The sequence below is a fragment of the Entelurus aequoreus genome, linkage group LG09 (assembly GCF_033978785.1).
Source record: "Entelurus aequoreus isolate RoL-2023_Sb linkage group LG09, RoL_Eaeq_v1.1, whole genome shotgun sequence".
NCBI classification, from domain to species: Eukaryota; Metazoa; Chordata; class Actinopteri; order Syngnathiformes; family Syngnathidae; genus Entelurus; species Entelurus aequoreus.
Genome location: NC_084739.1, coordinates 76,449,354 through 76,471,184, shown reverse-complemented (window position 1 = coordinate 76,471,184; position 21,831 = coordinate 76,449,354). Strand labels below are relative to the sequence as shown.

Sequence of the window (21,831 nt, the reverse complement as noted above, 5' to 3'; positions counted from 1 at the left end):
TTCCGAGAAACATTTTATTGCCAATCCTACGAGTAGAAAAATAAGCAATACAAATAGAAGAAATTAAATCTTCAGACTGGATTAAAACAGCCATTCTCTAACTGTGGCTCCCTCTAGTGGTACGCCAAAAAGTCACGTGATTAAATATTCAAACTGCGTGTAAAAATATGAAATATACTTGCTGAATATAACCTCTGTCGTGCTTTTAATGAATACTTTGGCCTACTACGCTACCGTGTTTCAATGTTGGTCACTGAGGTGCTAAAGGAAACAGTTTTCATGCTAATTGCTAGCAAAGCGTCTTGCTAACGTTAGCGAGCGTTAAAGATCTATATTTCTATTTCTATGTCCATCAGAGTTATATAGGAGGAAAACATGCTAAATATTAGCTGCAACGTCTAAAAAACTACTTTAAATTCCTTCTATGCCGAGAGTCTTGACTTTGCCTCTCCTCCGTCAGCCGGGAAGAGGAGGCGTTGTTGAGGTCCAAACAGGAAGTGGAGAGGAAACGCTGACGTAGGCACATAAGAAAATAAAAGGCTACACAGGAAGTGTCACATTCCAAACAGACTTTTCATCCAGTGGTCACCGGGCGGCGCGCCGTCGAGCCACGTAGGCGGCGCAGGGCGCGCAAAAGGGGCGGGGCGGCTCGGCAGGAAGCTGAAGGCACAGCGAGCAGAGCTGAGGGGGCGTCTGGCGAAGGCGAGCGGCGCTCTTACGCCAGTCGCCCTCTGGTGGCATGTCCAGGCGCAGCGGCTGGGGGTGGCTCCGCCCCCTTCCCGCCCCCGGCGACGGCTGCATTTCACGCTGGCGAGCGGGGCGGGACAGGGTGGCGTAGAGACTCTGCGGACCCCCCGGGGGAGGGGCTCTGACCCCCCTGGGGAGCGAGGAGGTGGAGGAGGAAGCGGCCTGAGCTCGGCGAGGAGGGCGGGGAAGAGTGGCGTAACTCACGGCGACTCCCTCGCGCCCGCCGGGAGTAAACATGGCCGCCTGCTGGGTCCGCCTTCCAGGTCCTGAAGGGAGGAGTGAGAGGATGACGTCATTTACTTTCATTTTCACTTCACACGGCGAGGGAGGGTGTGGTCGGGCAACAGGGGTGTTTACCTGGGAGTCCCCGGGTGCTGGGGGGCGGTGACGTCGGCGGGGGGGTGTGCTGTGGCGGGGGGGTGTGCTGTGGTGGAGGGCGGTAGTGACGGAGGTGGGAGGAGGGGAGGTGACGGGGGAGGGAGGAGGAGTTCTGGGGTTGGAGGGGGGTACGAAGACAAACAGAAAAAAATGTGAAAGAATTCAAATAAAAAGGTGAAATGAAAGAAAGTATATGATTGGTGGATAGCATAAACAGGAAGTGGCGTTCTAACGTGACCACGTGACATCAGCGATGTCAGGTGATGAAATGGAGGAAACATTCAGGACTTCATTTGTCATGTCCATGCTTGCTGCCACGGCAACACGAAGTGACGGCATGAATGTGCTGCACTTACACGGCTGTGGGCGGGGCCAACGGTTGCCATGACGGAGCTGCTGAGGCTGCGAGTGACGCGACGCAAATTCTCCACACTGTAGCTCTCGTCTTCCACCTGACGACCAACACATGATGTTGTTCATGGTGTCATACATGACGTCATTCATGCCGTCATACATGCTGTCATACACAATGTCATACATGGTGCTATTCATGTCATACATGTAAGTCATGGTGTCATACAGTGTCATACTTGATGTCATACATGTAATTCATGATGTCATTCATGTCATTCATTATATCAATGATGTCATTCATGATGTCATACATGTCATTCATGGTGTCATACACGGTCCTTCATGATGTCATACACAGTCTTTCATGATGTCATTCATGGTGGCATACATGATGTCGTTCACGGTCTTTCATGATGTCATACATTATGTCAAAGATGTCATTCATGATGTCATACATATCAATGTCATTCATTGGGTCATTTACTCTGTCCTTCATGATGTCATTCACGGTGTAACTCATGTCATGCACGGTCCTTCATGATGTCATACAATGTCAATGATGTCTTCATGGTGTTATACACAATGTTATTCATAGTGTCATACATGATGTCATACATGGTGTCAAAAATGATGTCATTCATGGTGTCATACATGATGTCATACATTATATCTATGAGGTCTTTCATGATGTCATTCATGGTGTCAAAAATTATGTCATTCATTGGGTCATTCATAGTGTCATTTACTCTGTCCTTCATGATGTCATTCACGGTGTAATTCATGATGTCATTCACGGTCTTTCATGATGTCATACAATATGTCAATGATGTCATTCACGGTGTCATTCATGCTGTCATACAATATGTCAATGATGCCATACATCATATCAATGATGTCATTCATGGTGTCATACACGACGCATTCATGGTGTCATACATAGTGTCATTCATGATGTCATACATGGTGTCATTCATGATGACATACATAGGTTCATACATGTCATTCAGTCTTTCATATTGTGATACAATATGTCCATGATGTGATTCATTGGGTCATTCATAGTGTCATTTACTCTGTACTTCAAGATGTCTTTCACGGTGTCATTCATGATGTCATTCACGGTCTTTCATGATGTCATACAATATGTCAATGATGTTATTCATGGTGTCATTCATGTATCATACACGGTGTCATTCATGGTCTCGTTCATGATGTCATTAAGTGTCATTCATGGTATCTTACATGACATTCATGATGTCAGTCATGTATTATACGTGATGCCATTCATAATGTCGTTCATGGTGTCAATGATGTCATACACAATGTCACTGATTACAACTCATAGTGTCATACATCACAATTGATGATGTCATAGTAGTAGTATGAGTGTGTAGGCACCTTGGTGGTGAGAGGTACAGGTGTTGAGTAGGCGTGTCTCTCCATCTCTGCCGTTGGTGTTTTGGAGCGACACGATCCAGACGTGATCCTCTTCAGTCCTGCAGGGCGACACAACTCAAGTTCACTTTCACTTATAGCACGCCATGATCAATAAGCTCCAATTCTTCATTTCTATTGGTTGGAATCAATAACCATTTTTATCTGTTTCTATCAGTTACAATCAATAACTTTTTCTATCAGTTACAATCAATAACTGTTTGTATCAGTTGGAATCAATAACTAATCAATAATCAGTAACGTTAGTTTCCAGCTAGCCAGTAGAAGCGGAGTTTGACCTTTGCTGGGTTGCAGGCTGACAGGTGAGTCCAGCTGTTGCATGCTGGGAGTCATCAGGCTGTTCTGGTACAGCCAGTCCAGCTCAGACACAGGTGCATTGTGGGCGCTGTAGTCAGATCCAGGTGCATTGTGGGAGCTGTAGTAGGATCCAGGTGCATTGTGGGCGCTGTAGTCGGACACAGGTGCATTGTGGGAGCTGCAGTCGGACACAGGTGCATTGTGGGTGCTGTAGTCGGACCGAGGTGTATTGTGGGAGCTGTAGTCAGACCCAGTTGCATTGTGGGAGCTGTAGTTGGACCCAGGTGCATTGTGGGAGCTGTCAGTGAACACAGGTGCATTGTGGGAGCTGTCAGTGAACACAGGTGCATTGTGGGAGCTGTAGATGGGCCCAGGTGCATTGTGGCAGCTGTCAGTGAACACAGGTGCATTGTGGGAGCTGTAGTCAGACCCAAGTTCATTGTGGGAGCTGTCAGTGAACACAGGTGCATTGTGGAAGCTGTAGTCAGACCCAAGTGCATTGTGGGAGCTGTCAGTGAACACAGGTGCATTGTGGGAGCTGTAGATGGGCCCAGGTGCATTGTGGCAGCTGTCAGTGAACACAGGTGTATTGTGGGAGCTGTAGTCAGACCCAAGTTCATTGTGGGAGCTGTCAGTGAACACAGGTGCATTGTGGGAGCTGTAGTCAGACCCAGGTGCATTGTGGGAGCTGTCAGTGAACCCAGGTGCATTGTGGGAGCTGTAGATGGGCCCAGGTGCATTGTGGCAGCTGTCAGTGAACACAGGTGCATTGTGGAAGCTGTAGTCAGACCCAAGTGCATTGTGGGAGCTGTCAGTGAATACAGGTGCATTGTGGGAGCTGTAGTCAGACCCAGGTGCATTGTGGGAGCTGTCAGTGAACACAGGTGCATTGTGGAAGCTGTAGTCAGACCCAAGTGCATTGTGGGAGCTGTCAGTGGATACAGGTGCATTGTGGGAGCTGTAGTCAGACCCAGGTGCATTGTGGGAGCTGTCAGTGAACCCAAGTGCATTGTGGGAGCTGTAGTCAGACCCAGGTGCATTGTGGGAGCTGTAGTATCTGCTGATGTTTTGTGCCCAGCGCTCCACCGGCAGCACACTTCTGCTGCCCTCTGGGTAGGAAGAGGCATGGGCAGGCGGGGTCAGAGGGCGCGAGGGCGACAAGGTGATTGGTGCTTTCATGCCACGGTCTTCAGGTAGGCAAGACCTGCTCCTGGTAGGGGGCGTGGCCTGTGTGTGTTGGATGTGACAGGACTCCGCCTCCACCAGGTCAGTCCTGGCGGCAGCATTGGGTGCAGGGGTTTCTGAACGTGACCAGCTGGGGGGCGGGGTTTGTGTCGGGGTCCCGGTCCACCGGGTGGCGGTGTCCACCTCCTCGGTCGGTTTCAGCGAGGTGGACTCTGCCAGGTGTGTCTGTTCCAAAGTACCCCGAGCCGGAAGTGACCCGGCGCCAACAGGTGCGGGCGTGTTGACACTGGGGGGCAGGGCCCTGTCGGCGGTTACGGTGGCGTTGTGGGTGGAGCCGTCGGGTGATGAGGCCGTCGGGGGAGAGAGCAGCGCAACGTGGCAGGGAGGAGGAGGAAGAGGCAGGCCCTGATGGTGCTGCTTGGAAGCCCATTGGCTGTCCAGTGTCAGAAGTACTTGCTGCGAGACAGGCTCTTCACTGGGGAGAGAGAGAGAGAGAACATTAGAGAGAGAGAGAGAGAAAGAGAATGAGAGGGAGTGAGAGAGAGAGAGACATAGAGAGAGAGAGAGAGAGAGAGAGAGAGAGAGAGAGAGAGAAAGAGAGAGTGACATAGAGCGAGTGAGAGACAGACAGAAAGAGTGACATAGAAAGAGAGAGCGAGATAGAGATAGAGAGAGAGAGAGAGAAAGAGAGAGAGAGAGAGAGAGAGAGAGAGAGAGAGAGAGAAAGAGAGACAGACACGTAGACAGAGAGAGGGACAGAGAGAGAGAGAGAAATAGACAGAGAGAGACAGACAGGAAGAGAGACATAGAGAGAGAGGCAGACAGACAGAGAGAAAGACAGATAGAGACAGAGAGAGTGACAGAGAGAGAGAGAAAGACAGACAGAAAGACAAAGAGAGAGACATAGAGAGACAGATATATATAGACAGAGACAGACAGACAGATAGACAGACAAAGAGAGAGAGACACACATAGAGAGAGACAGAGAGAGAGAGAGAGAGAGAGAGAGAGAGAGAGAGAGAGAGAGAGAGAGAGAGTGACATAGAGCGAGTGAGAGACAGAGAGACAGACAGAAAGAGTGACATAGAAAGAGAGAGCGAGATAGAGAGAGGGAGAGAGAGAGAGAGACACGTAGACAGAGAGAGGGACAAAGAGAGAGAGAGAAATAGACAGAGAGAGACAGACAGGAAGAGAGACATAGAGAGAGAGACAGACAGAGAGAAAGACAGAGAGAGACAGACAGAGAGAGTGACAGAGAGAGAGAGAAAGACAGACAGAAAGACAAAGAGAGAGACATAGAGAGACAGATATATATAGACAGAGACAGACAGACAGACAGACAGACAAAGAGAGAGAGAGACACATAGAGAGAGACATAGAGAGAGAGAGAGAGAGAGAGACAGACAGAGAGAAAGACAGATAGAGACAGACAGAGAGAGTGACAGAGAGAGAGAGAAAGACAGACAGAAAGACAAAGAGAGAGACATAGAGAGACAGATATATATAGACAGAGACAGACAGACAGACAGACAAAGAGAGAGAGAGAGATCATCATACATTAAATGTAAAGTAAATCTAAGCTAGTTCTTTTCAAATAGTGGGGCATGTGTGACTAGGGGGGCATGCTTTATCAGTATCATGCAGTATCAGTATCATGCAGTATCATGCTTTATCAGTATCATGCTTTATCAGTATCTACCTACCTACAATTACCTATGACTAACTACAACTACCTATTATTACCTAATATTACCTATTGATACCTACGACTCTCTATTACTACCTAGGACTACCCTTTACTACTACATAAGCGGTATAGCTCGGTTGGTAGAGCGGCCGTGCCAGCAACTTGAGGGTTGCAGGTTCGATCCCCGCTTCCGCCATCCTAGTAACTGCCGTTGTGTCCTTGGGCAAGACACTTTACCCACCTGCTCCCAGTGCCACCCACACTGGTTTGAATGTAACTTAGATATTGGGTTTCACTATGTAAAGCGCTTTGAGTCACTTGAAAAAAAGCGCTATATAAATGTAATTCACTTCACTAATTCACTACATATGACTATCTACAACTACCTATTACTATTACCTATTACTACTTTTTACTACCTACTATTACCTATTACTACCTACTATCACCTACACCTACCTACTATTACCAAGTACTACTTGCTCTTACCTATTACTACCTACGATGACCTACTATTAGCTATTACTACCTATTACTATGTACGACTACCTATGACTGCCTACTACTCCCAGTTACTAACTGCTACTACCTACGACTGCCTGTGACTACCTACAACTACCTGCTACTACCTACGACGGCCTGTGACTACCTACAACTACCTGCTACTCCCTACTACTTAGTACTACCGCCTACTTTCAGTACCTGGGCTGTTCCTCAGCAGGTGAGCCATGAGGATGATGAGGATGAGGATGAAGATGCTGCAGACGTTGCTGCATGCTGCGGCCTCTCCTCATGCAACGCTGCACCCGGCTGTGGAGAGTAGCTCCGCCCTCGCCTGCCGGACGTAACTTAGCTACGGGGCAACCAAGGAATGGAGCAAAAGGAAAACAAGGAAAGGAAAAAGGAGAAAAGAAAATGGTTTCATGCAAAATCTTACAAACAAATGAAATAATGTCTTCAAAAATAATTAAATGTTCAAAAACGTCCAGTAATATTAATCATAATTGATGATGAAATACAAGCGTCATCACCACGGCGATGGTTGCTATTGGAAACCAGCCGGGAGTGGGCGTAGCTCTGGTGAACTCATTTGCATGCGAGAAGGGGAGGTCCTTACACACGGCGTCATTGACGGCGGACAGGGCAGCGGCGACCTCGCCCGCCTGCTCCAGACGCACCGATTGGTCCAACAGCAGCTCCGCCTCCGACAGACGCCGCTCCAGATTGTCACCTTTACCTTTAAAACACGACAACATTCCAATCAGTCACATACGAAGAAATAAATTACAAAAGGGGTGTCCAAACTAGTGTGTTCATTTTAATAACAATAATTACTTTGAAATATCTGACAGTGTGACGGCTGCAAATATGACACCATTTTGTGGGCAATGTCAGTGATACCGGTTAATGACCATGAATTTGACTTTGAAGTGGACACAGCACAGCGTTTTTACATGTGACCCAATCCAGACAACAAATAAACTAACGCAAAAAGTCAACACGCATGGTCACACTTTGTGGATATTATATAAAATGTCCAAACGCAACACATAATTCAAAATTAAACCCATTTAAATCTGATTGAATTAAAGGAGGTCTTTAAGGAAAAATAAACAAGGTGGAAGTAGAACTATTACATACTCTTAATATCCAATTATATAAATGTATATGAGTATACTTTGCCCCCCAAGTCAAAAACTTTGGACACCCCTGGATCAGACTCACGTAACGAGGGGCGGAGCCACAGAGTGGCCAGCTGATCATTTGTTTGAGCGCCAGAAACAACAAAGGAAACTAAAAAACATTTCCAACATGTTCTCTATTGTGTGAGGCTCAGTCCTTCCTTTCAGTCCTGCAATGAGGAACACTCTGGTCAACACATCTGCTGACCCACACAACCACACCAACACACACACACACACACACACACACGCGCGCGCGCGCACACACACACACACGCGCGCGCACACACACACACACACACGTTCTTGTATTTGTTACCTTCTTGAGACCTGAGAAAAATGCCTACCTCTTTAGGACCACCCTTTCTAGATATATAAAGATTTATATTTACAACATTAATAATACATACAAACTATGCAAATATAACAAAGATTGTTGGGAAAAATGAGTTGGAATTTCACAAGAAAAAGGTCACAATTTCACAAGAAAAACTTAGAATTTTGGTAGAATTATAATAAAAGTCGTAATTTTACTCAACGCGAGTCAAAATTTGACAAGAAAAAAATTATAATTTGTGCAATATTATGATAAAAGTTGGAATTTTAAAAGAAAAGCTTAAAATGTTGGCAATTTTATGAAGAGTCGTAATTTTACTCGACAAAAGTCACAATTTAATAAGCGAACTTTAAAATTTTGGCAATATTATAATAATCATCGGAATTTTACTTGGCAAAATTAAGACAAAAGTCCTAATTTTACTCAAAAAATGTCACCATTTTAAAAGAACAGCGAAAAAAATTGACAAAATTGTGATAAAAGTCAGAATTTTATATGACAAATGTCACCATTTTGCATTAAAAAGTAATCATTTTACATAATAAAGTAATAATTTTACATAAAAAGTAATAATTTTACGAGAAAATATTGCAATATTACAGAAACAGAAAGAATATGAGAAATTGTTCCCAATTTTATAAGAAAAAAGTCGACAATGTGAGAAAAAGACTTCTTTTTGTTAATTTTTTTGAGATTTTTTTGTTTGTAATTGTTTTTTTATCTTCATTATTCATTTCAAGTTATTACAGTATGTCTCTATATACATATTTATTTCTATTTTTTATCAATTTTGGCCAAAGGGGGCGCATTTCAAATTCTTACACACACTTGTTATTAAATATGTTGACCAGAGGGGGAGCACTTCGAATGTTTACACACACTTGTTATTTCATATGTTGACCAGAAGAGGGGGAGCACTCAATTTTTTTAGACCCTTGTTATTTCATATGTTGACCAGAAGAGGGGGCGCACTTTTAAAACCGACACACAGTCAATTTGAAAAATCCCTCCTTTTTGGGACCAACCTCATTTTGATAGATTTCACCACCAGGGGGTGCAAATGAGACATTCTCTATTAGATGCAAAGGTTTTCCGTATTAGGACCATGATTTGGGTCCTAACTTGTTCACACCTCCTCATATGGAAGGTACTTTTCCTTGTTGATGTCCCAAGAAGGTTAAAAATACAAGAAAACACACACACACACACACCTTTGTGGGAAGTTACTGTCTGGTCTTAAATTGATAAACATTGTAAGACTGAGAAGGGAGAAGTGTGTGTGTGTGTGTGTGTGTGTGTGTGTGTGTGTGTGTGTGTGTGTGTGTGTGTGTGTGTGTGTGTGTGTGTGTGTGTGTGTGTGTGTGTGTACCTTGGATCTGCAGCTGGTCCAGGTCCAGGTACTTGCTGGGTCGAGGGTTGAAGCCGAGCGCCGCCTCCCTGTCTTTCTCCTGCTGCCGCTGCCGCTCCTCCTCCCGCGCCCTCCTCAGCACCTCCTCCTGCAGCTGGTCCAGCTCGCTGCCACCCACGAGGGGCGCTGTTCACACACATTGGGAACATGGCGCGCGCTCGTCAGCAGGGACGCAATCGGCCCGCCGACATAAAGTCAAAGTCCTACCCGGGCTTGCCCTGGAGGCGGAGCTGAGGTCCTTGGGCCGCGTGTTCTTCCACGGCGGTCCTGAAGAGGGCGACGTCTTCGCCGCACACTTCCTGGAGGGCGGACGGATAATAATGAATATAAAATAGAGATGTCCGATAAAGGCTTTTTTGCCGATATTCCGATATTGTCCAACTCTTAATTACAGATTCCGATATCAATCGATACCGATATATACAGTCATGGAATTAACACATTATTATGCCTAATTTTGTTGTGATTCCCCGCTGGATGCATTAAACAATGTAACAAGGTTTTCCAAAATAAATCAACTCAAGTTATGGAACAACATGGCGCTGCCATATTTATTATTGAAGTCACAAAGTGCATTATTTTTTTTAACATGCCTCAAAACAGCAGCTTGGAATTTGGGACATGCTCTCCCTGAGAGAGCATGAGGAGGTTGAGGTGGGCGGGGTTGGAAACAGCAGCTTGGAATTTGGGACATGCTCTCCCTGAGAGAGCATGAGGAGGTTGAGGTGGGCGGGGTCGGGGAGGTGGGGTTGAGGTGGTGGTGGGGTAGCGGGGGGTGTATATTGTAGCATCCCGGAAGAGTTAGTGCTGCAAGGGGTTCTGGGTATTTGTTCTGTTGTGTTTATGTTGTGTTACGGTGCGGATGTTCTCCCGAAATGTGTTTGTCATTCTTGTTTGGTGTGGGTTCACAGTGTGGCGCATATTTGTAACAGTGTTAAAGTTGTTTATACAGACACCCTCAGTGTGACCTGTATGGCTGTTGACCAAGTATGCGTGCATTCACTTATGTGTGTGTAAAGCCGTAGATATTATGCGACTGGGCCGGTACGCAAAAGAAGTGCCTTTAAGGCTTAATGGCACTCTTTACTTCTCCCTGCGTCCGTGTACACAGCGGCGTTTTAAAAAGTCATACATTTTACTTGTTGAAACCGATACTGATAATTTGGAAACCGATACCGATAATTTCCGATATTACATTTTAAAGCATTTATCGGCCGATAATATCGGCAGTCCGATATTATCGGACATCCCTAATATAAAAGATTGACAAAACATCAGCAATGTTACTTGGGCGATAAAACGATATCAATATATATCGCGTTAGACACGTAATCCATAGCGATAAATGTGTCCAATAAATAGTTGTATTTCTTCTTGGTGGGAAGAAAGAGGAAGTATGGAAGCAAGGTTGGTCGCATGAATAAAGGCTCTCGTTCTCTGGTAACCGAGCAACACAGGTGATCAGTAATGAGTGGGAGTGACACACTAACAGCCAATCAGGTAACAATATCAACTAGAGATGTCCGATAATATCGGCCGATAAATGCTTTAAAATGTAATATCGGAAATTATCGGTATCGGTTTCAAAAAGTAAAATTAATGACTTTTTAAAACGCCGCTGTACAGAGCGGTACATATCCTCCCGAAAATCTCCCGGGGCAACCATTCTCCCGAATTTCTCCTGATTTCCACCCGGACAACAATATTGGGGGCGTGCCTTAAAGGCACCGCCTTTAGCGTCCTCTATAACCTGTCGTCACGTCCGCTTTTCCTCCATACAAACAGCGTGCCGGCCCAGTCACATAATATATGCGGCTTTTACACACACACACAAGTGAATGCAAGCAAACTTGATCAACAGCCATACAGGTCACACTGAGGGTGACCGTATAAACAACTTTAACACTGTTACAAATACGCGCCACACTGTGAACCCACACCAAACAAGAATGACAAACACATTTCGGGAGAACATCCGCACCGTAACACAACTGAACAAATACCCAGAACCCCTTGCAGCACTAACTCTTCCGGGACGCTACAATATACACCCCCGCTACCACCAAACCACCCAGCCCCCTTTCCATCTCCCGAATTCGGAGGTCTCAAGGTTGGCAAGTGTGCTCTAGTATACTCTGGACTGAAGCTGTGTGCCTTCATTGTTTTTGTAGCTGTTGTTTTGAGGCATGTTTAAAAAAAATAAAAAAATAATGCACTTTGTGAAAGTCAACGTATAGTATTTCCCATAGTTGTAGTGGGTATTAGGATTACCTCAGGGAGAGCATGTCCCAAATTCCAAGCTGCTGTTTTGAGGCATGTTAAAAAAAATAATGCACTTTGTGACTTCAATAATAAATATGGCAGTTTCATGTTGGCACTTTTTTCCATAACTGGAGTTGAAGTTGTTCTCTTATTTTGGAAAACCTTGTTTTTGATTGATTGAAACTTGTATTAGTAGATTGCACAGTACAGTATATATTCCGTACAATTGACTACTAAATGGTAACACCCGAATACGTTTTTCAACTTGTTTACGTCGGGGTCCACATTAATCAATTCATGGTAAAGTTACATTGTTTAATGCATCCAGCGGGACAATTAGGCATAATAATGTGTTAATTCCACGACTGTATATATCGGTATCGGTAGATATCGGAATCGGTAATTAAGAGTTGGACAATATCGGCAAAAAAGCCATTATCAGACATCTGTAGTAGGGCTGCGAATCTTTGGGTGTCCCACGATTCGATTCAATATCGATTCTTGAGGTCATGGTTCGATTATAAATCGATTTTTTCGATTCAAAACGATTCTCGATTCAAAAACGATATTTTTCCAATTCTAAAGGATTCTCTATTCAATCAATACATAGGATTTCAGCAGGATCCACCCCAGTCTGCTGACATGCAAGCAGAGTAGTAGATTTTTGTAAAAAAGCTTTTATAATTGTAAAGGACAATGTTTTATCAACTGATTGCAGTAATGTAAATTTGTTTGAACTATTAAATGAACCAAAAATATGACTTATTTTACCTTTGTTAAAATATTGGACACAGTGTGTTGTCAAGCTTGTGAGATGCGATGCAAGTGTAAGCCACTGTGACACTATTGTTCATTTTCATTTAATTTTTTTATAAATGTCTAATGATAATGTCAATGAGGGATTTTTAATCACTGCTATGTTGAAATTGTAACTAATATTGATAATGTTGATGATAATATTCATTTTTGTTTCACTACTTTTGGATTGTTTTGTGTCGTGTTTGTATCTCCTCTCAATTTAACATAAAGCCATTGTATCAACTACAGAAAAGAGCTATAAGGATTATTCATAAAGTAGATTACTTAGAACCCACTAACATATTATTCATTAATTCGGGTTTATTGAAATTACAGGAGCTAGTAACGTTACAGACATTATGTGTCATGTTTAAAGCTAAAAGTAAAACATTACCAGCAAATTTACAAAAAATGTTTGTCATCACTTCTGAGAATGAAGAGCACAGAAGAAAAGGTCATTTCCAACATCAGTATTCAAGGACAACTTTAAAACAAATGTGCATATCAGTGGTGGGGGTTAAACTATGGAATTCTCTTTACAATGAGATAAAAGATTGTAAAAATATATTCCAATTGAAAAAAATATATAAAGACAGAACAATAAAATCATATGGACAGCCATAAGAGTTTACAATTTGCTTTATATTTATTATTTTACTTATTTTTTGCCTGGTTTTGTATTTGTTTTGTATCATCCCGTGAGGTGTATATTACTTCTTTTGGTTTTGTTCGGTTTGTACTTCATGAAGTTTTGCACTTGTGTTTTTTTGGTTTGTTTTCGTTATATTTGGATGTAATTGTTGGTTTATATATCATTAAGTAAGACCAGTGTTGGGACGTTGTAACGCCGTTAGTTTCGGCGGTAACTAGTAATCTAACGCGTTATTTTTTTATATACAGTAACTCAGTTACCGTTACTGCATGATGCGTTACTGCGTTATTTTACGTTATTTTTATGTAGTATCGGATAGAAACTGAAGATCTGAGTGTGTTTTATTGGAGCGCTCCGGTGGAAAAGAAGAGGCGTGCTTTCCCCCACCCACAGAAGGCACGCCTCCCCACAGGGGAGACGTTCCTCCGGAGCCGTACTTCGGGTCTAACAACCTTCACTTTACCCGGAAGAGGGTCTTTACAGCTGAGGGTGAATGACGAGCCCGGCGGTTTGTTGCAACTTTGTGACTTTATTGCACGCAGCCATCCAGCAAGCTAGAGCACCTACACGCACTCACTGTCGCCGCTCCCTCACCTCTCTCGCCCACTCACTCACTGACGTCACTCACCTCTCATGCTGTCATATCTTAAAGGGCCACACACACACACACACATACGCTACTCTCATAACAACTAACAAGACATCATGGCGAAGCCAGAAGTTGAGTTTTTTAACATGGAGACATTCTCAATACTTTTCTTTTGTCGAGCACAAAGAAAATAACATTTAAGTTAAATGTAAGTTGTGTGTTGGATCAAAGATCCTATCTACTTAGAGTTAAAGTTAAAGTGCCATTATGTTGCAATTATTTAAAATAGTTTTGTCAATTTTTTCTGGCCTGAAATAAATTGGCCCTTTGAAGCATATCTTTGTCTTTGTGTGTTGTATGTAGACCACATTGCTTTCTGAGTTCAGTGATGCAAATGCATGTCAATTTGATCAACAGATTGTATTATTCTCCAGTGAAAGAAGTAACTAAATAGTTACTTTTCACAGTAACGCATTACTTTTTGGTGTTAGTAACTGAGTTACTTTTGAAATAAAGTAACTAGTAATTGTAACTAGTTACTGGTTTTCAGTAACTAACCCAACACTGAGTAAGACTATGTATTATGTTGAAGGGGGCAGGAAAATATAAGATTTTTCTTCATCCTGCTCCTTCTCAGGCATTGGTGTGTCACTGTATAACTGAATAATTGTGGTATAATTGTCTATCAAAGATGCACATCAGTGAAGGAGATAAATAAAAATGAAATGAAATGAAATGAAATTGCTCTGTTTATTGCTGTTCTGAGTGTTGCTGGGTCGGGTTTGGTTTTGGAATTGGATTGCATTGTTATGGTATTGCTGTGTATTGTTTTGTTGGATTGATTAATTAAAAAAATAAATGAATAAATAAATAAATAAATAAATACAAAAAGAAAATCGATTTTTGAAAAATGAGAATCGATACTGAATCGTACAACGTGAGAATGGCGATTTGAATTCGAATCGATTTTTCCCCACACCCCTAATCTCTAGTATCAACTAATAAGTTGGCTGAACTATTGCGCAATGATCTGACCTTTCTCCCAGGCTGAGATCCAAGCTGGTGGGACTGCCGCTGTTCCTCTCGCTGCTCTCGTAGCCGCTCTCCATCCTCTGGATGAGCCTGGGAGGCGGGGCCTGCTCTCTACCGCCCCCTGCCGGGAGAGTCCAGGAGGAGACGTCCTCCGAGGCGAGACCTCTCCCTAGCGGGCTGTAGCCGGCCTGCCTGCTCCTCCTCTCCCTGGCGAAGATGCTGTCGATGTTCAGCGCCTCCCTGCGGGGCCTCCACGCCGGCCGGGGCCTGCCCGAGGAGGCGGATTTGGATTCGGAGGCGATGGCGGCGGCCGGCAGGGAGGCCGTGGAGGAGGAGGGGAGGGGCCGGCTGTGGAGGATGCTGCTCATGGTCTCCTTGAAGTCGCGCAGGAGGTTGCTTGAAGAAGACCGGGGGGCTTGGCGAGGAACCTGCTGCTCCTTCAGCGTCTCCCCTGCAGGAGAAAGAGGAGGCCACTTCAGACAATTGGCAGGACAAGCAGCGGGATGAGAGATGATGTCACATGATCCAACATGGCGGATGACGTCCACACAGACTAGTCCACGCCTACTTTTCTGGCGGCAGCAAAACCTGCCGCCGCCCACACGGGGCTTAGCTCCGCCTACCCTCACTGTGGTAACCGGCTGACGAGGCTCCCTGGTCGGCTTTAGATTGCCGGAGGCGGCTCGAGCTCCGCCTCCTGTCTCTGGCCCTGCCTCCCTTCCGCGGAGCGGCGTCCGTCACGTTGCCTTGGCGACACAAGCGTGTTTCAAATAACAAACCATGAGTTAGAACCCGAGCGTGACGAATGAGGCGATGAGCATGGCAGCGATCAGGGAGGGGGGGGCGGGGCCGACACCCACCTACGGCGTCCAGGCTGCAGAGCGAGGCGTGGCGCGGCCCGTCGGGGCGTGGCCGGCGGACGGCGGAGGCCTGGGAGTCATGCTGCCAGCGGGGGGGCTGCCGGGACGAGGTGCTCTCCGTCGAAGAGTCGGTGCGAGTGTCGCTTGAGATTGATGGCTCGCGGCCTGGGAAGGGGGAGAGGGGGCGGGGTTAGTGAGGGAGTGTGTGGGAGTACACACAAGTACACGCCACTAATACTACACCACGAGTACTACTACAGTCACGACAACAAACACTTCCAAGTGGCTAGCTACAGCACTACAAGTACTACCACTACTACAAATACCGTAAATTCCGGACTATAAGCCGCTACTTTATTCCTACGCTTTGAAACCTGCGGCTTATAAAACGGTGCGGTTCATTTATGGATTTTTCATCGCCAACGGCCATAATGCAATTTTTTTTTTTTTTTAAACACGCAAAGACATTGAAATGCAGTGTCCTCTCATTTACTGCTTTCAGACGGAAGTAAAAGTGCCGTTCTGTCTTCGTACTGTCCATATCGTTTCTACTTTACAAAATAACTAAAACAATTCTTACTTACTGAAGCGTCCTATTGTGTGATGTCTGTAAAAGTGTATTTGTACGTGCTATCGTAATGTAATCAAGCTAGCATCGTTAGCATTAGCTAATACGCTAACACGTTTACGAGTGTCTGTGTTAGTATTATTAACTTACAATGGCATTCTTTTTGTATTATTTCAGTTTTGTAAATTCCTCAGTAAACTCACCAAAAACGTCACCGTGGAGTTATTGATTAATGAAACTATTACTCCAGCGTTTCTACGAGTATTGCCGAGAATTCCGGACTACAAGCCGCTACTTTTTTCCTACGCTTTGAAACCTGCGGCTTATAAAACGGTGCGGCTCATTTATGGACTTTTCATCGCCAACGGCCATAATGCAAATATTTGTTTTTAAAACACGCAAAGACACTGAAATGCAGTGTCCTCTCATTTACTGCTTTCAGCCGGAAGTAAAAGTGCCGTTCCGTCTTCTTACCGTCCATAGCATTTCTACTTTACAATATAACTAAAACAATTCTTACTTACTGAAGCGTCCCATTGTGTGATGTCTGTAAAAGTGTTTTTGTGCATATTTGTACGTGCTATCGTAATGTAATCAAGCTAGCGTCGTTAGCATTAGCTAATACGCTAACACGTTTACGAGTGTCTGTGTTAGTATTATTAACTTACAACGGCATTCTTTTTGTATTGTTTCAGTTTCACAAATTCCTCAGTAAACTCACCAAAACGTCACTGTGGAGTTATTGATTAATGAAACTATTACTCCAGCGTTTCTCCGGGTATTCCAGAGAATTACGGACTATAAGCCGCTACTTTTTTTCCTACGCTTTGAAACCTGCGGCTTATAAAACGGTGTTGTACATTTATGGATTTTTCATTGCCAACGGCCATAATGCAATTTTTTTTTTTTTAAACACGCAAAGACATTGAAATAAAGTGTCCTCTCATTTACTGCTTTCAGCCGGAAGTAAAAGTGCCGTTCCGTCTTCTTACCGTCCATAGCGTTTCTACTTTACAATATAACTAAAACAATTCTTACTTACTGAAGCGTCCCATTGTGTGATGTCTGTAAAAGTGTTTTTGTGCATATTTGTACGTGCTATCGTAATGTAATCAAGCTAGCGTCGTTAGCATTAGCTAATACGCTAACACGTTTACGAGTGTCTGTGTTAGTATTATTAACTTACAATGGCATTCTTTTTGTATTGTTTCAGTTTCACAAATTCCTCACTATATTCACCAAAACGTCACCGTGGAGTTATTGATTACTGAAACTATTACTCCAGCGTTTCTCCGAGTATTCCAGAGAATTACGGACTATAAGCCGCTACTTTTTTTTCCTACGCTTTGAAACCTGCAGCTTATAAAACGGTGTGGTTCATTTATGGATTTTTCATGGCCAACGATCATAATGAAAATATATTTTTTTTAAACACGCAAAGACATTGAAATGCAGTGTCCTCTCATTTACTGCTTTCAGCCGGAAGTAAAAGTGCCGTTCTGTCTTCTTACCGTCCATAGCGTTTCTACTTTACAATATAACTAAAACAATTCTAACTTAATGAAGCGTCCCATTGTGTGATGTCTGTAAAAGTATTTTTGTGCATATTTGTACGTGCTATCGTAATGTAATCAAGCTAGCGTCGTTAGAATTAGCCAATACGCTAACACGTTAACGAGTGTCTGTGTTAGTATTATTAACTTACAACAGCATTCTTTTTGTATTGTTTCAGTTTCACAAATTCCTCAGTAAACTCACCAAAAACGTCACTGTGGAGTTATTGATTAATTAAACTATTACTCCAGCGTTTCTACGAGTATAAGCCGCTAATTTTTTTCATTTATCCTAATAAATGGATTTGTTTTTGCTGACGGCCATGATGCAAATAGCTTAAAAACAAAACAAAGCAAAGACACTGAAAAGGTGTGGTATTGTTTGTGCTATGGCGCCATCTTTTGGACGAGTTCACTCACTGCAGGTGCTGCATTGCCCCTCTGTTTAGACTGAGCTTTCAACCGGAAGTACAAGTGCCATTCAGTCTTTTAGTCGTCCGTAGCGTTTTAACTCGTATGGATTCATTCATCTGTTTAACTGATTGGAAAGCGAGCTTCCGCAGCTAGTGGGTCCATGACGATGGCTTCCGTTTTGTTTGATCGGCCGTTTTACTGCCGTGTTACAGACACCGTTTGGAAACAATTAAGGTATGTAAATAAACATTTACTAAATATTTCTGTGTAAATAACTAATTTTACATCAGATATATCTGCAGCTTATAGTCCGATGCGGCTAATATATGGAAAAATATAATTTTCTTCTAAAATTGAGTGGGTGTGGCTTATACACCGGTACGCTCTATAGTCCGGAATATACGGTACTAGCATTGCTACTACTACAAGTACTACTGATGCCAGTGTAGTTACCTGATGGTGCGCTGCTGTGCTACTACTACGACTCCTAGCTGTGTTGTAGTTACCCGAGTCCTCGCTGTCGTAGCACGCCTTGGTGATGTGCTGCAGGTCCCGGGCCGACACGGGGGTCCCGCGCGGGTCGGCGTACAGCAGCAGGAGGGGCTGGTAGTGGCCCTTGATGCAGCGCGACACCACGTCCTTCCACTTGGGACCGATCTTTGGGAGGAGAAGGAAATGTGTTTGTGGCGTGTCGTCCTTACACCTTTGCTACAGGTGGGTACCGTACATATTTGGACCCGATTCCTAGTACCGGTACTTGATGGCACCAATTTTCACTACTTTTGTGAGTGTTAATAAATATTATATTGAAAATATATGTTTTGTATTACCGTTATTTATTAATTTTTTTCTGTACTTATTTATTTAATTATTTTCCATATCTGACATTCACTGTTAATTTCTTTAAAAAATGCAATGTTAAATAAAGGACAAGATATCGTATAATTTTGTGAAACCATTGCAAAAAATTTTTTTTTAAATATATATATATATGTTTTTGATCATAAAATCTCATTTAAAAATGAGCTCGTGGAGGGGGGCGTGGCCTGCGGGCCTGCCGCAGAACGGGGTGTGCCAGGACCGGCTTCGAAGACAACGACAAGTGCGTAGATGGCCCAGGTGGGCCTTGTTATCTAATCACCTGTCGCCTTAATTAGCAGCAGCCGGTATGAGACACGTAGTTGGAGTTGGAGTTGGAGTTGGAGTTGGAGTGGGAGCCAGAGAGAGAGAGAGAGAGAGAGAGAGAGAGAGAGACACGAGCTCAGAAAAAGACATTTGCTGGAAAGCAAAAGCCTAGCAGAATTGATGAAAATAAAACAGTGTTATACCCTGAATGAAAGTGTGTGGTGGTCTGAAGAACCCACTAGAGGGCAACTTCAACAGAGCTAATTATGATAACTGCTATCCAGGTGATTTATCTTGTGTTATTATTTTTGACCATTTGCAGGTATGACATCATATTAAGTCATTGTGTGAATGCTCCAAAACATTCACCTAAATGCGTTTCTACACCAAAATTCATCTATTTATTATTCTTGCACTTCTTCTTCTTCTTCTCCAGCTCTACTTTCCACATTTTTCACCCGATTCAAACCGTTCCAACTTCCCAAACTGTTCAGCCTATCCAGTAATCGCGGGCTTTCCCTAGACAAATTCCAAAAATTCCCAGATTTACCAGAATTCCAGGTTTTCCGGGACATTTTTCCCATTCAAAATAAATTGGCCATTTTTCAGACTTCCACCATTTCCACATTTTTCAACCAATTCAAACCATTCTACCTTCAACGTATTCAACTGATCCTGGACATTCAAACTAAAAATTTTCAAAGTTCAAAAAATTTCCAGGACTTCCCGTTTTTTCACCCTTTTCTCTGTCGACTACTCCTTCCACATTTTTCAACCCACTTCAATTGTTCAAACATTCCTCTTAATCAGGACAAAAAAAACAAGTTGTTTTTTGAACTGGAAAAATTCCCGGTTTTCCCGAAATTCCAGGAATTCCATAATACCACTTCTGAATTAAGAACGATACTACTTCAACATTTCTCGACCGATTTGAAAAATTCCAACACCAACCATTTCAACTCATTCAAGTTTGTTAACATTTTCCCCCAAAAAATCCCGCTTTTCCCGAAATTCCCAAATTTCCATGAAATTCCCATTGAAATGAATGGGACATTTTTCAAAGTTCCACAACACCCACATTTTTCATCCGGTTCAAACCGTTCCAACTCCAAAATATTCAGCCCGTTCAAAATGGTGTGCTCTCCTTGGACAATTTTAAAAAATTACCTGATTTCCAAGAATTCACAGTTTTCCGGGACATTTTTCCCATTCAAAATGAATTGGCCATTTTTCAAACGTCCACCATTTGCACATTTTTCAACTGATTCAAACCATTTTTCCAAGTTAAAAAAAATTCCAGGAATTCCAAGAATTCCCTTTTTTCAAACCCCTTTTTGCGACTACCCATTCCACTTTTTTTTTAAATAATTTTCAATAAAATTCCCACTTTTCCCAAAATTCCAAAATGTCCATGAATTTCCCATTGAAATGAATGGGACATTTTTCAAAGCATTTCAGTTCAACTTCAGCATTGGAGCATTCACACGCAATCCCTTCAGGAATTGCCTCATCTAGTTACTTGAAGATTTTCTCCCTCCATAACATCTCATTGTTAAATGTGGAATATGAAGAAATAATTACAATCATCTCATTATGTGAATCATAACTCACTATTCAATTATGAGAACTTTATTCATTTATATCATTGTCACATATTTATTGATTGTTTACTTACTCACTTATGTTTGTATTCATGTCCTGATTCATGTATTCAGTGTTGTGTTACAAAAAGAGTCGTAACACACGTGTTAGTAGTTGCTGCGACACGAAAAAGGGGTAGGATGGGTCAGCTCTGCTTCTACCTACTCCTATTCGGACACGCTGTGATGGGAAACTGCGATTACGGGATGTATCATATTGTAATTGTATGTTCGGCATCAACTGGCATCATAACCACAACTGTAACCAGTGTTTATCATGCTAATATCAGCATGCTATGACGAGGTGAATTAATGAATTTACTTAAATCATCATGAACATAAACATCATCATCAATCTTAGCTCTTAAAACCTATTTAGTATCAGATAATAGTTTCAGTCACTTAGTTCCCACCTCAGCAAAGATGTGCCGTCTGCCCGGAAAACATCACGCAGCAGCCGAATAAAAACAAGTTGGTCCTTGAGACAAACCGTTTTTTTTTTTGTTGTTCTACGGAGATCTATCAACTTTCTATTTCAACTTTTCCTCCCGTCCTCAAAAACAATCCACCTCCAGCTTTGCGGATCCAAAACTTGTAGCAACAATTGAGCGGCGGAAATAACGAGACTGCAGCGTGGGCAAAAGAGTGTGTGTGTGGGTGTGTGTGTGTGTGACCACACCCTGGGTTCTGTCCAGCTCCACTGGTAAAACAATGGCGGGAAATCCTTGTTTGGACAAGCGGCGGCGAGCGAGGCGGCCGGAGAGCGCGAGGGAACGCGATTGGACGAGAGCGGGAGAAGAAGGGATGG

At 43.3% G+C, this 21,831-nt stretch overlaps 1 protein-coding gene across 7 annotated transcripts in view; it reads right to left on the bottom strand.

The window, feature by feature from the left end:
* Position 1: 1 nt before the first annotated feature.
* LOC133657764 (inactive ubiquitin carboxyl-terminal hydrolase 54-like) overlaps positions 2–21,831 on the bottom strand; it is a 48,439-nt gene continuing 26,609 nt past the window's right edge. For 4 of the 7 annotated variants that reach the window (XM_062059469.1, XM_062059467.1, XM_062059466.1 and 1 more), the window contains exons 11-23: positions 18,765–18,915; positions 15,724–15,888; positions 15,487–15,609; positions 14,867–15,314; positions 9,738–9,829; positions 9,492–9,656; positions 7,221–7,340; positions 6,806–6,956; positions 3,213–4,891; positions 2,878–2,975; positions 1,482–1,577; positions 1,105–1,237; positions 2–1,013 (exon numbers count right to left, since the gene is read on the bottom strand). In XM_062059469.1, the coding sequence (XP_061915453.1) occupies positions 586–1,013; positions 1,105–1,237; positions 1,482–1,577; positions 2,878–2,975; positions 3,213–4,891; positions 6,806–6,956; positions 7,221–7,340; positions 9,492–9,656; positions 9,738–9,829; positions 14,867–15,314; positions 15,487–15,609; positions 15,724–15,888; positions 18,765–18,915 (3,849 nt within the window). In that variant the 3' untranslated portion in view covers positions 2–585. Of the gene's footprint in view, positions 1,014–1,104; positions 1,238–1,481; positions 1,578–2,877; positions 2,976–3,212; positions 4,892–6,805; positions 6,957–7,220; positions 7,341–9,491; positions 9,657–9,737; positions 9,830–14,866; positions 15,315–15,486; positions 15,610–15,642; positions 15,889–18,764; positions 18,916–21,831 lie in introns of all 7 variants that reach the window. The other 3 variants (XM_062059470.1, XM_062059472.1, XM_062059473.1) reach the window with 3 other exon arrangements.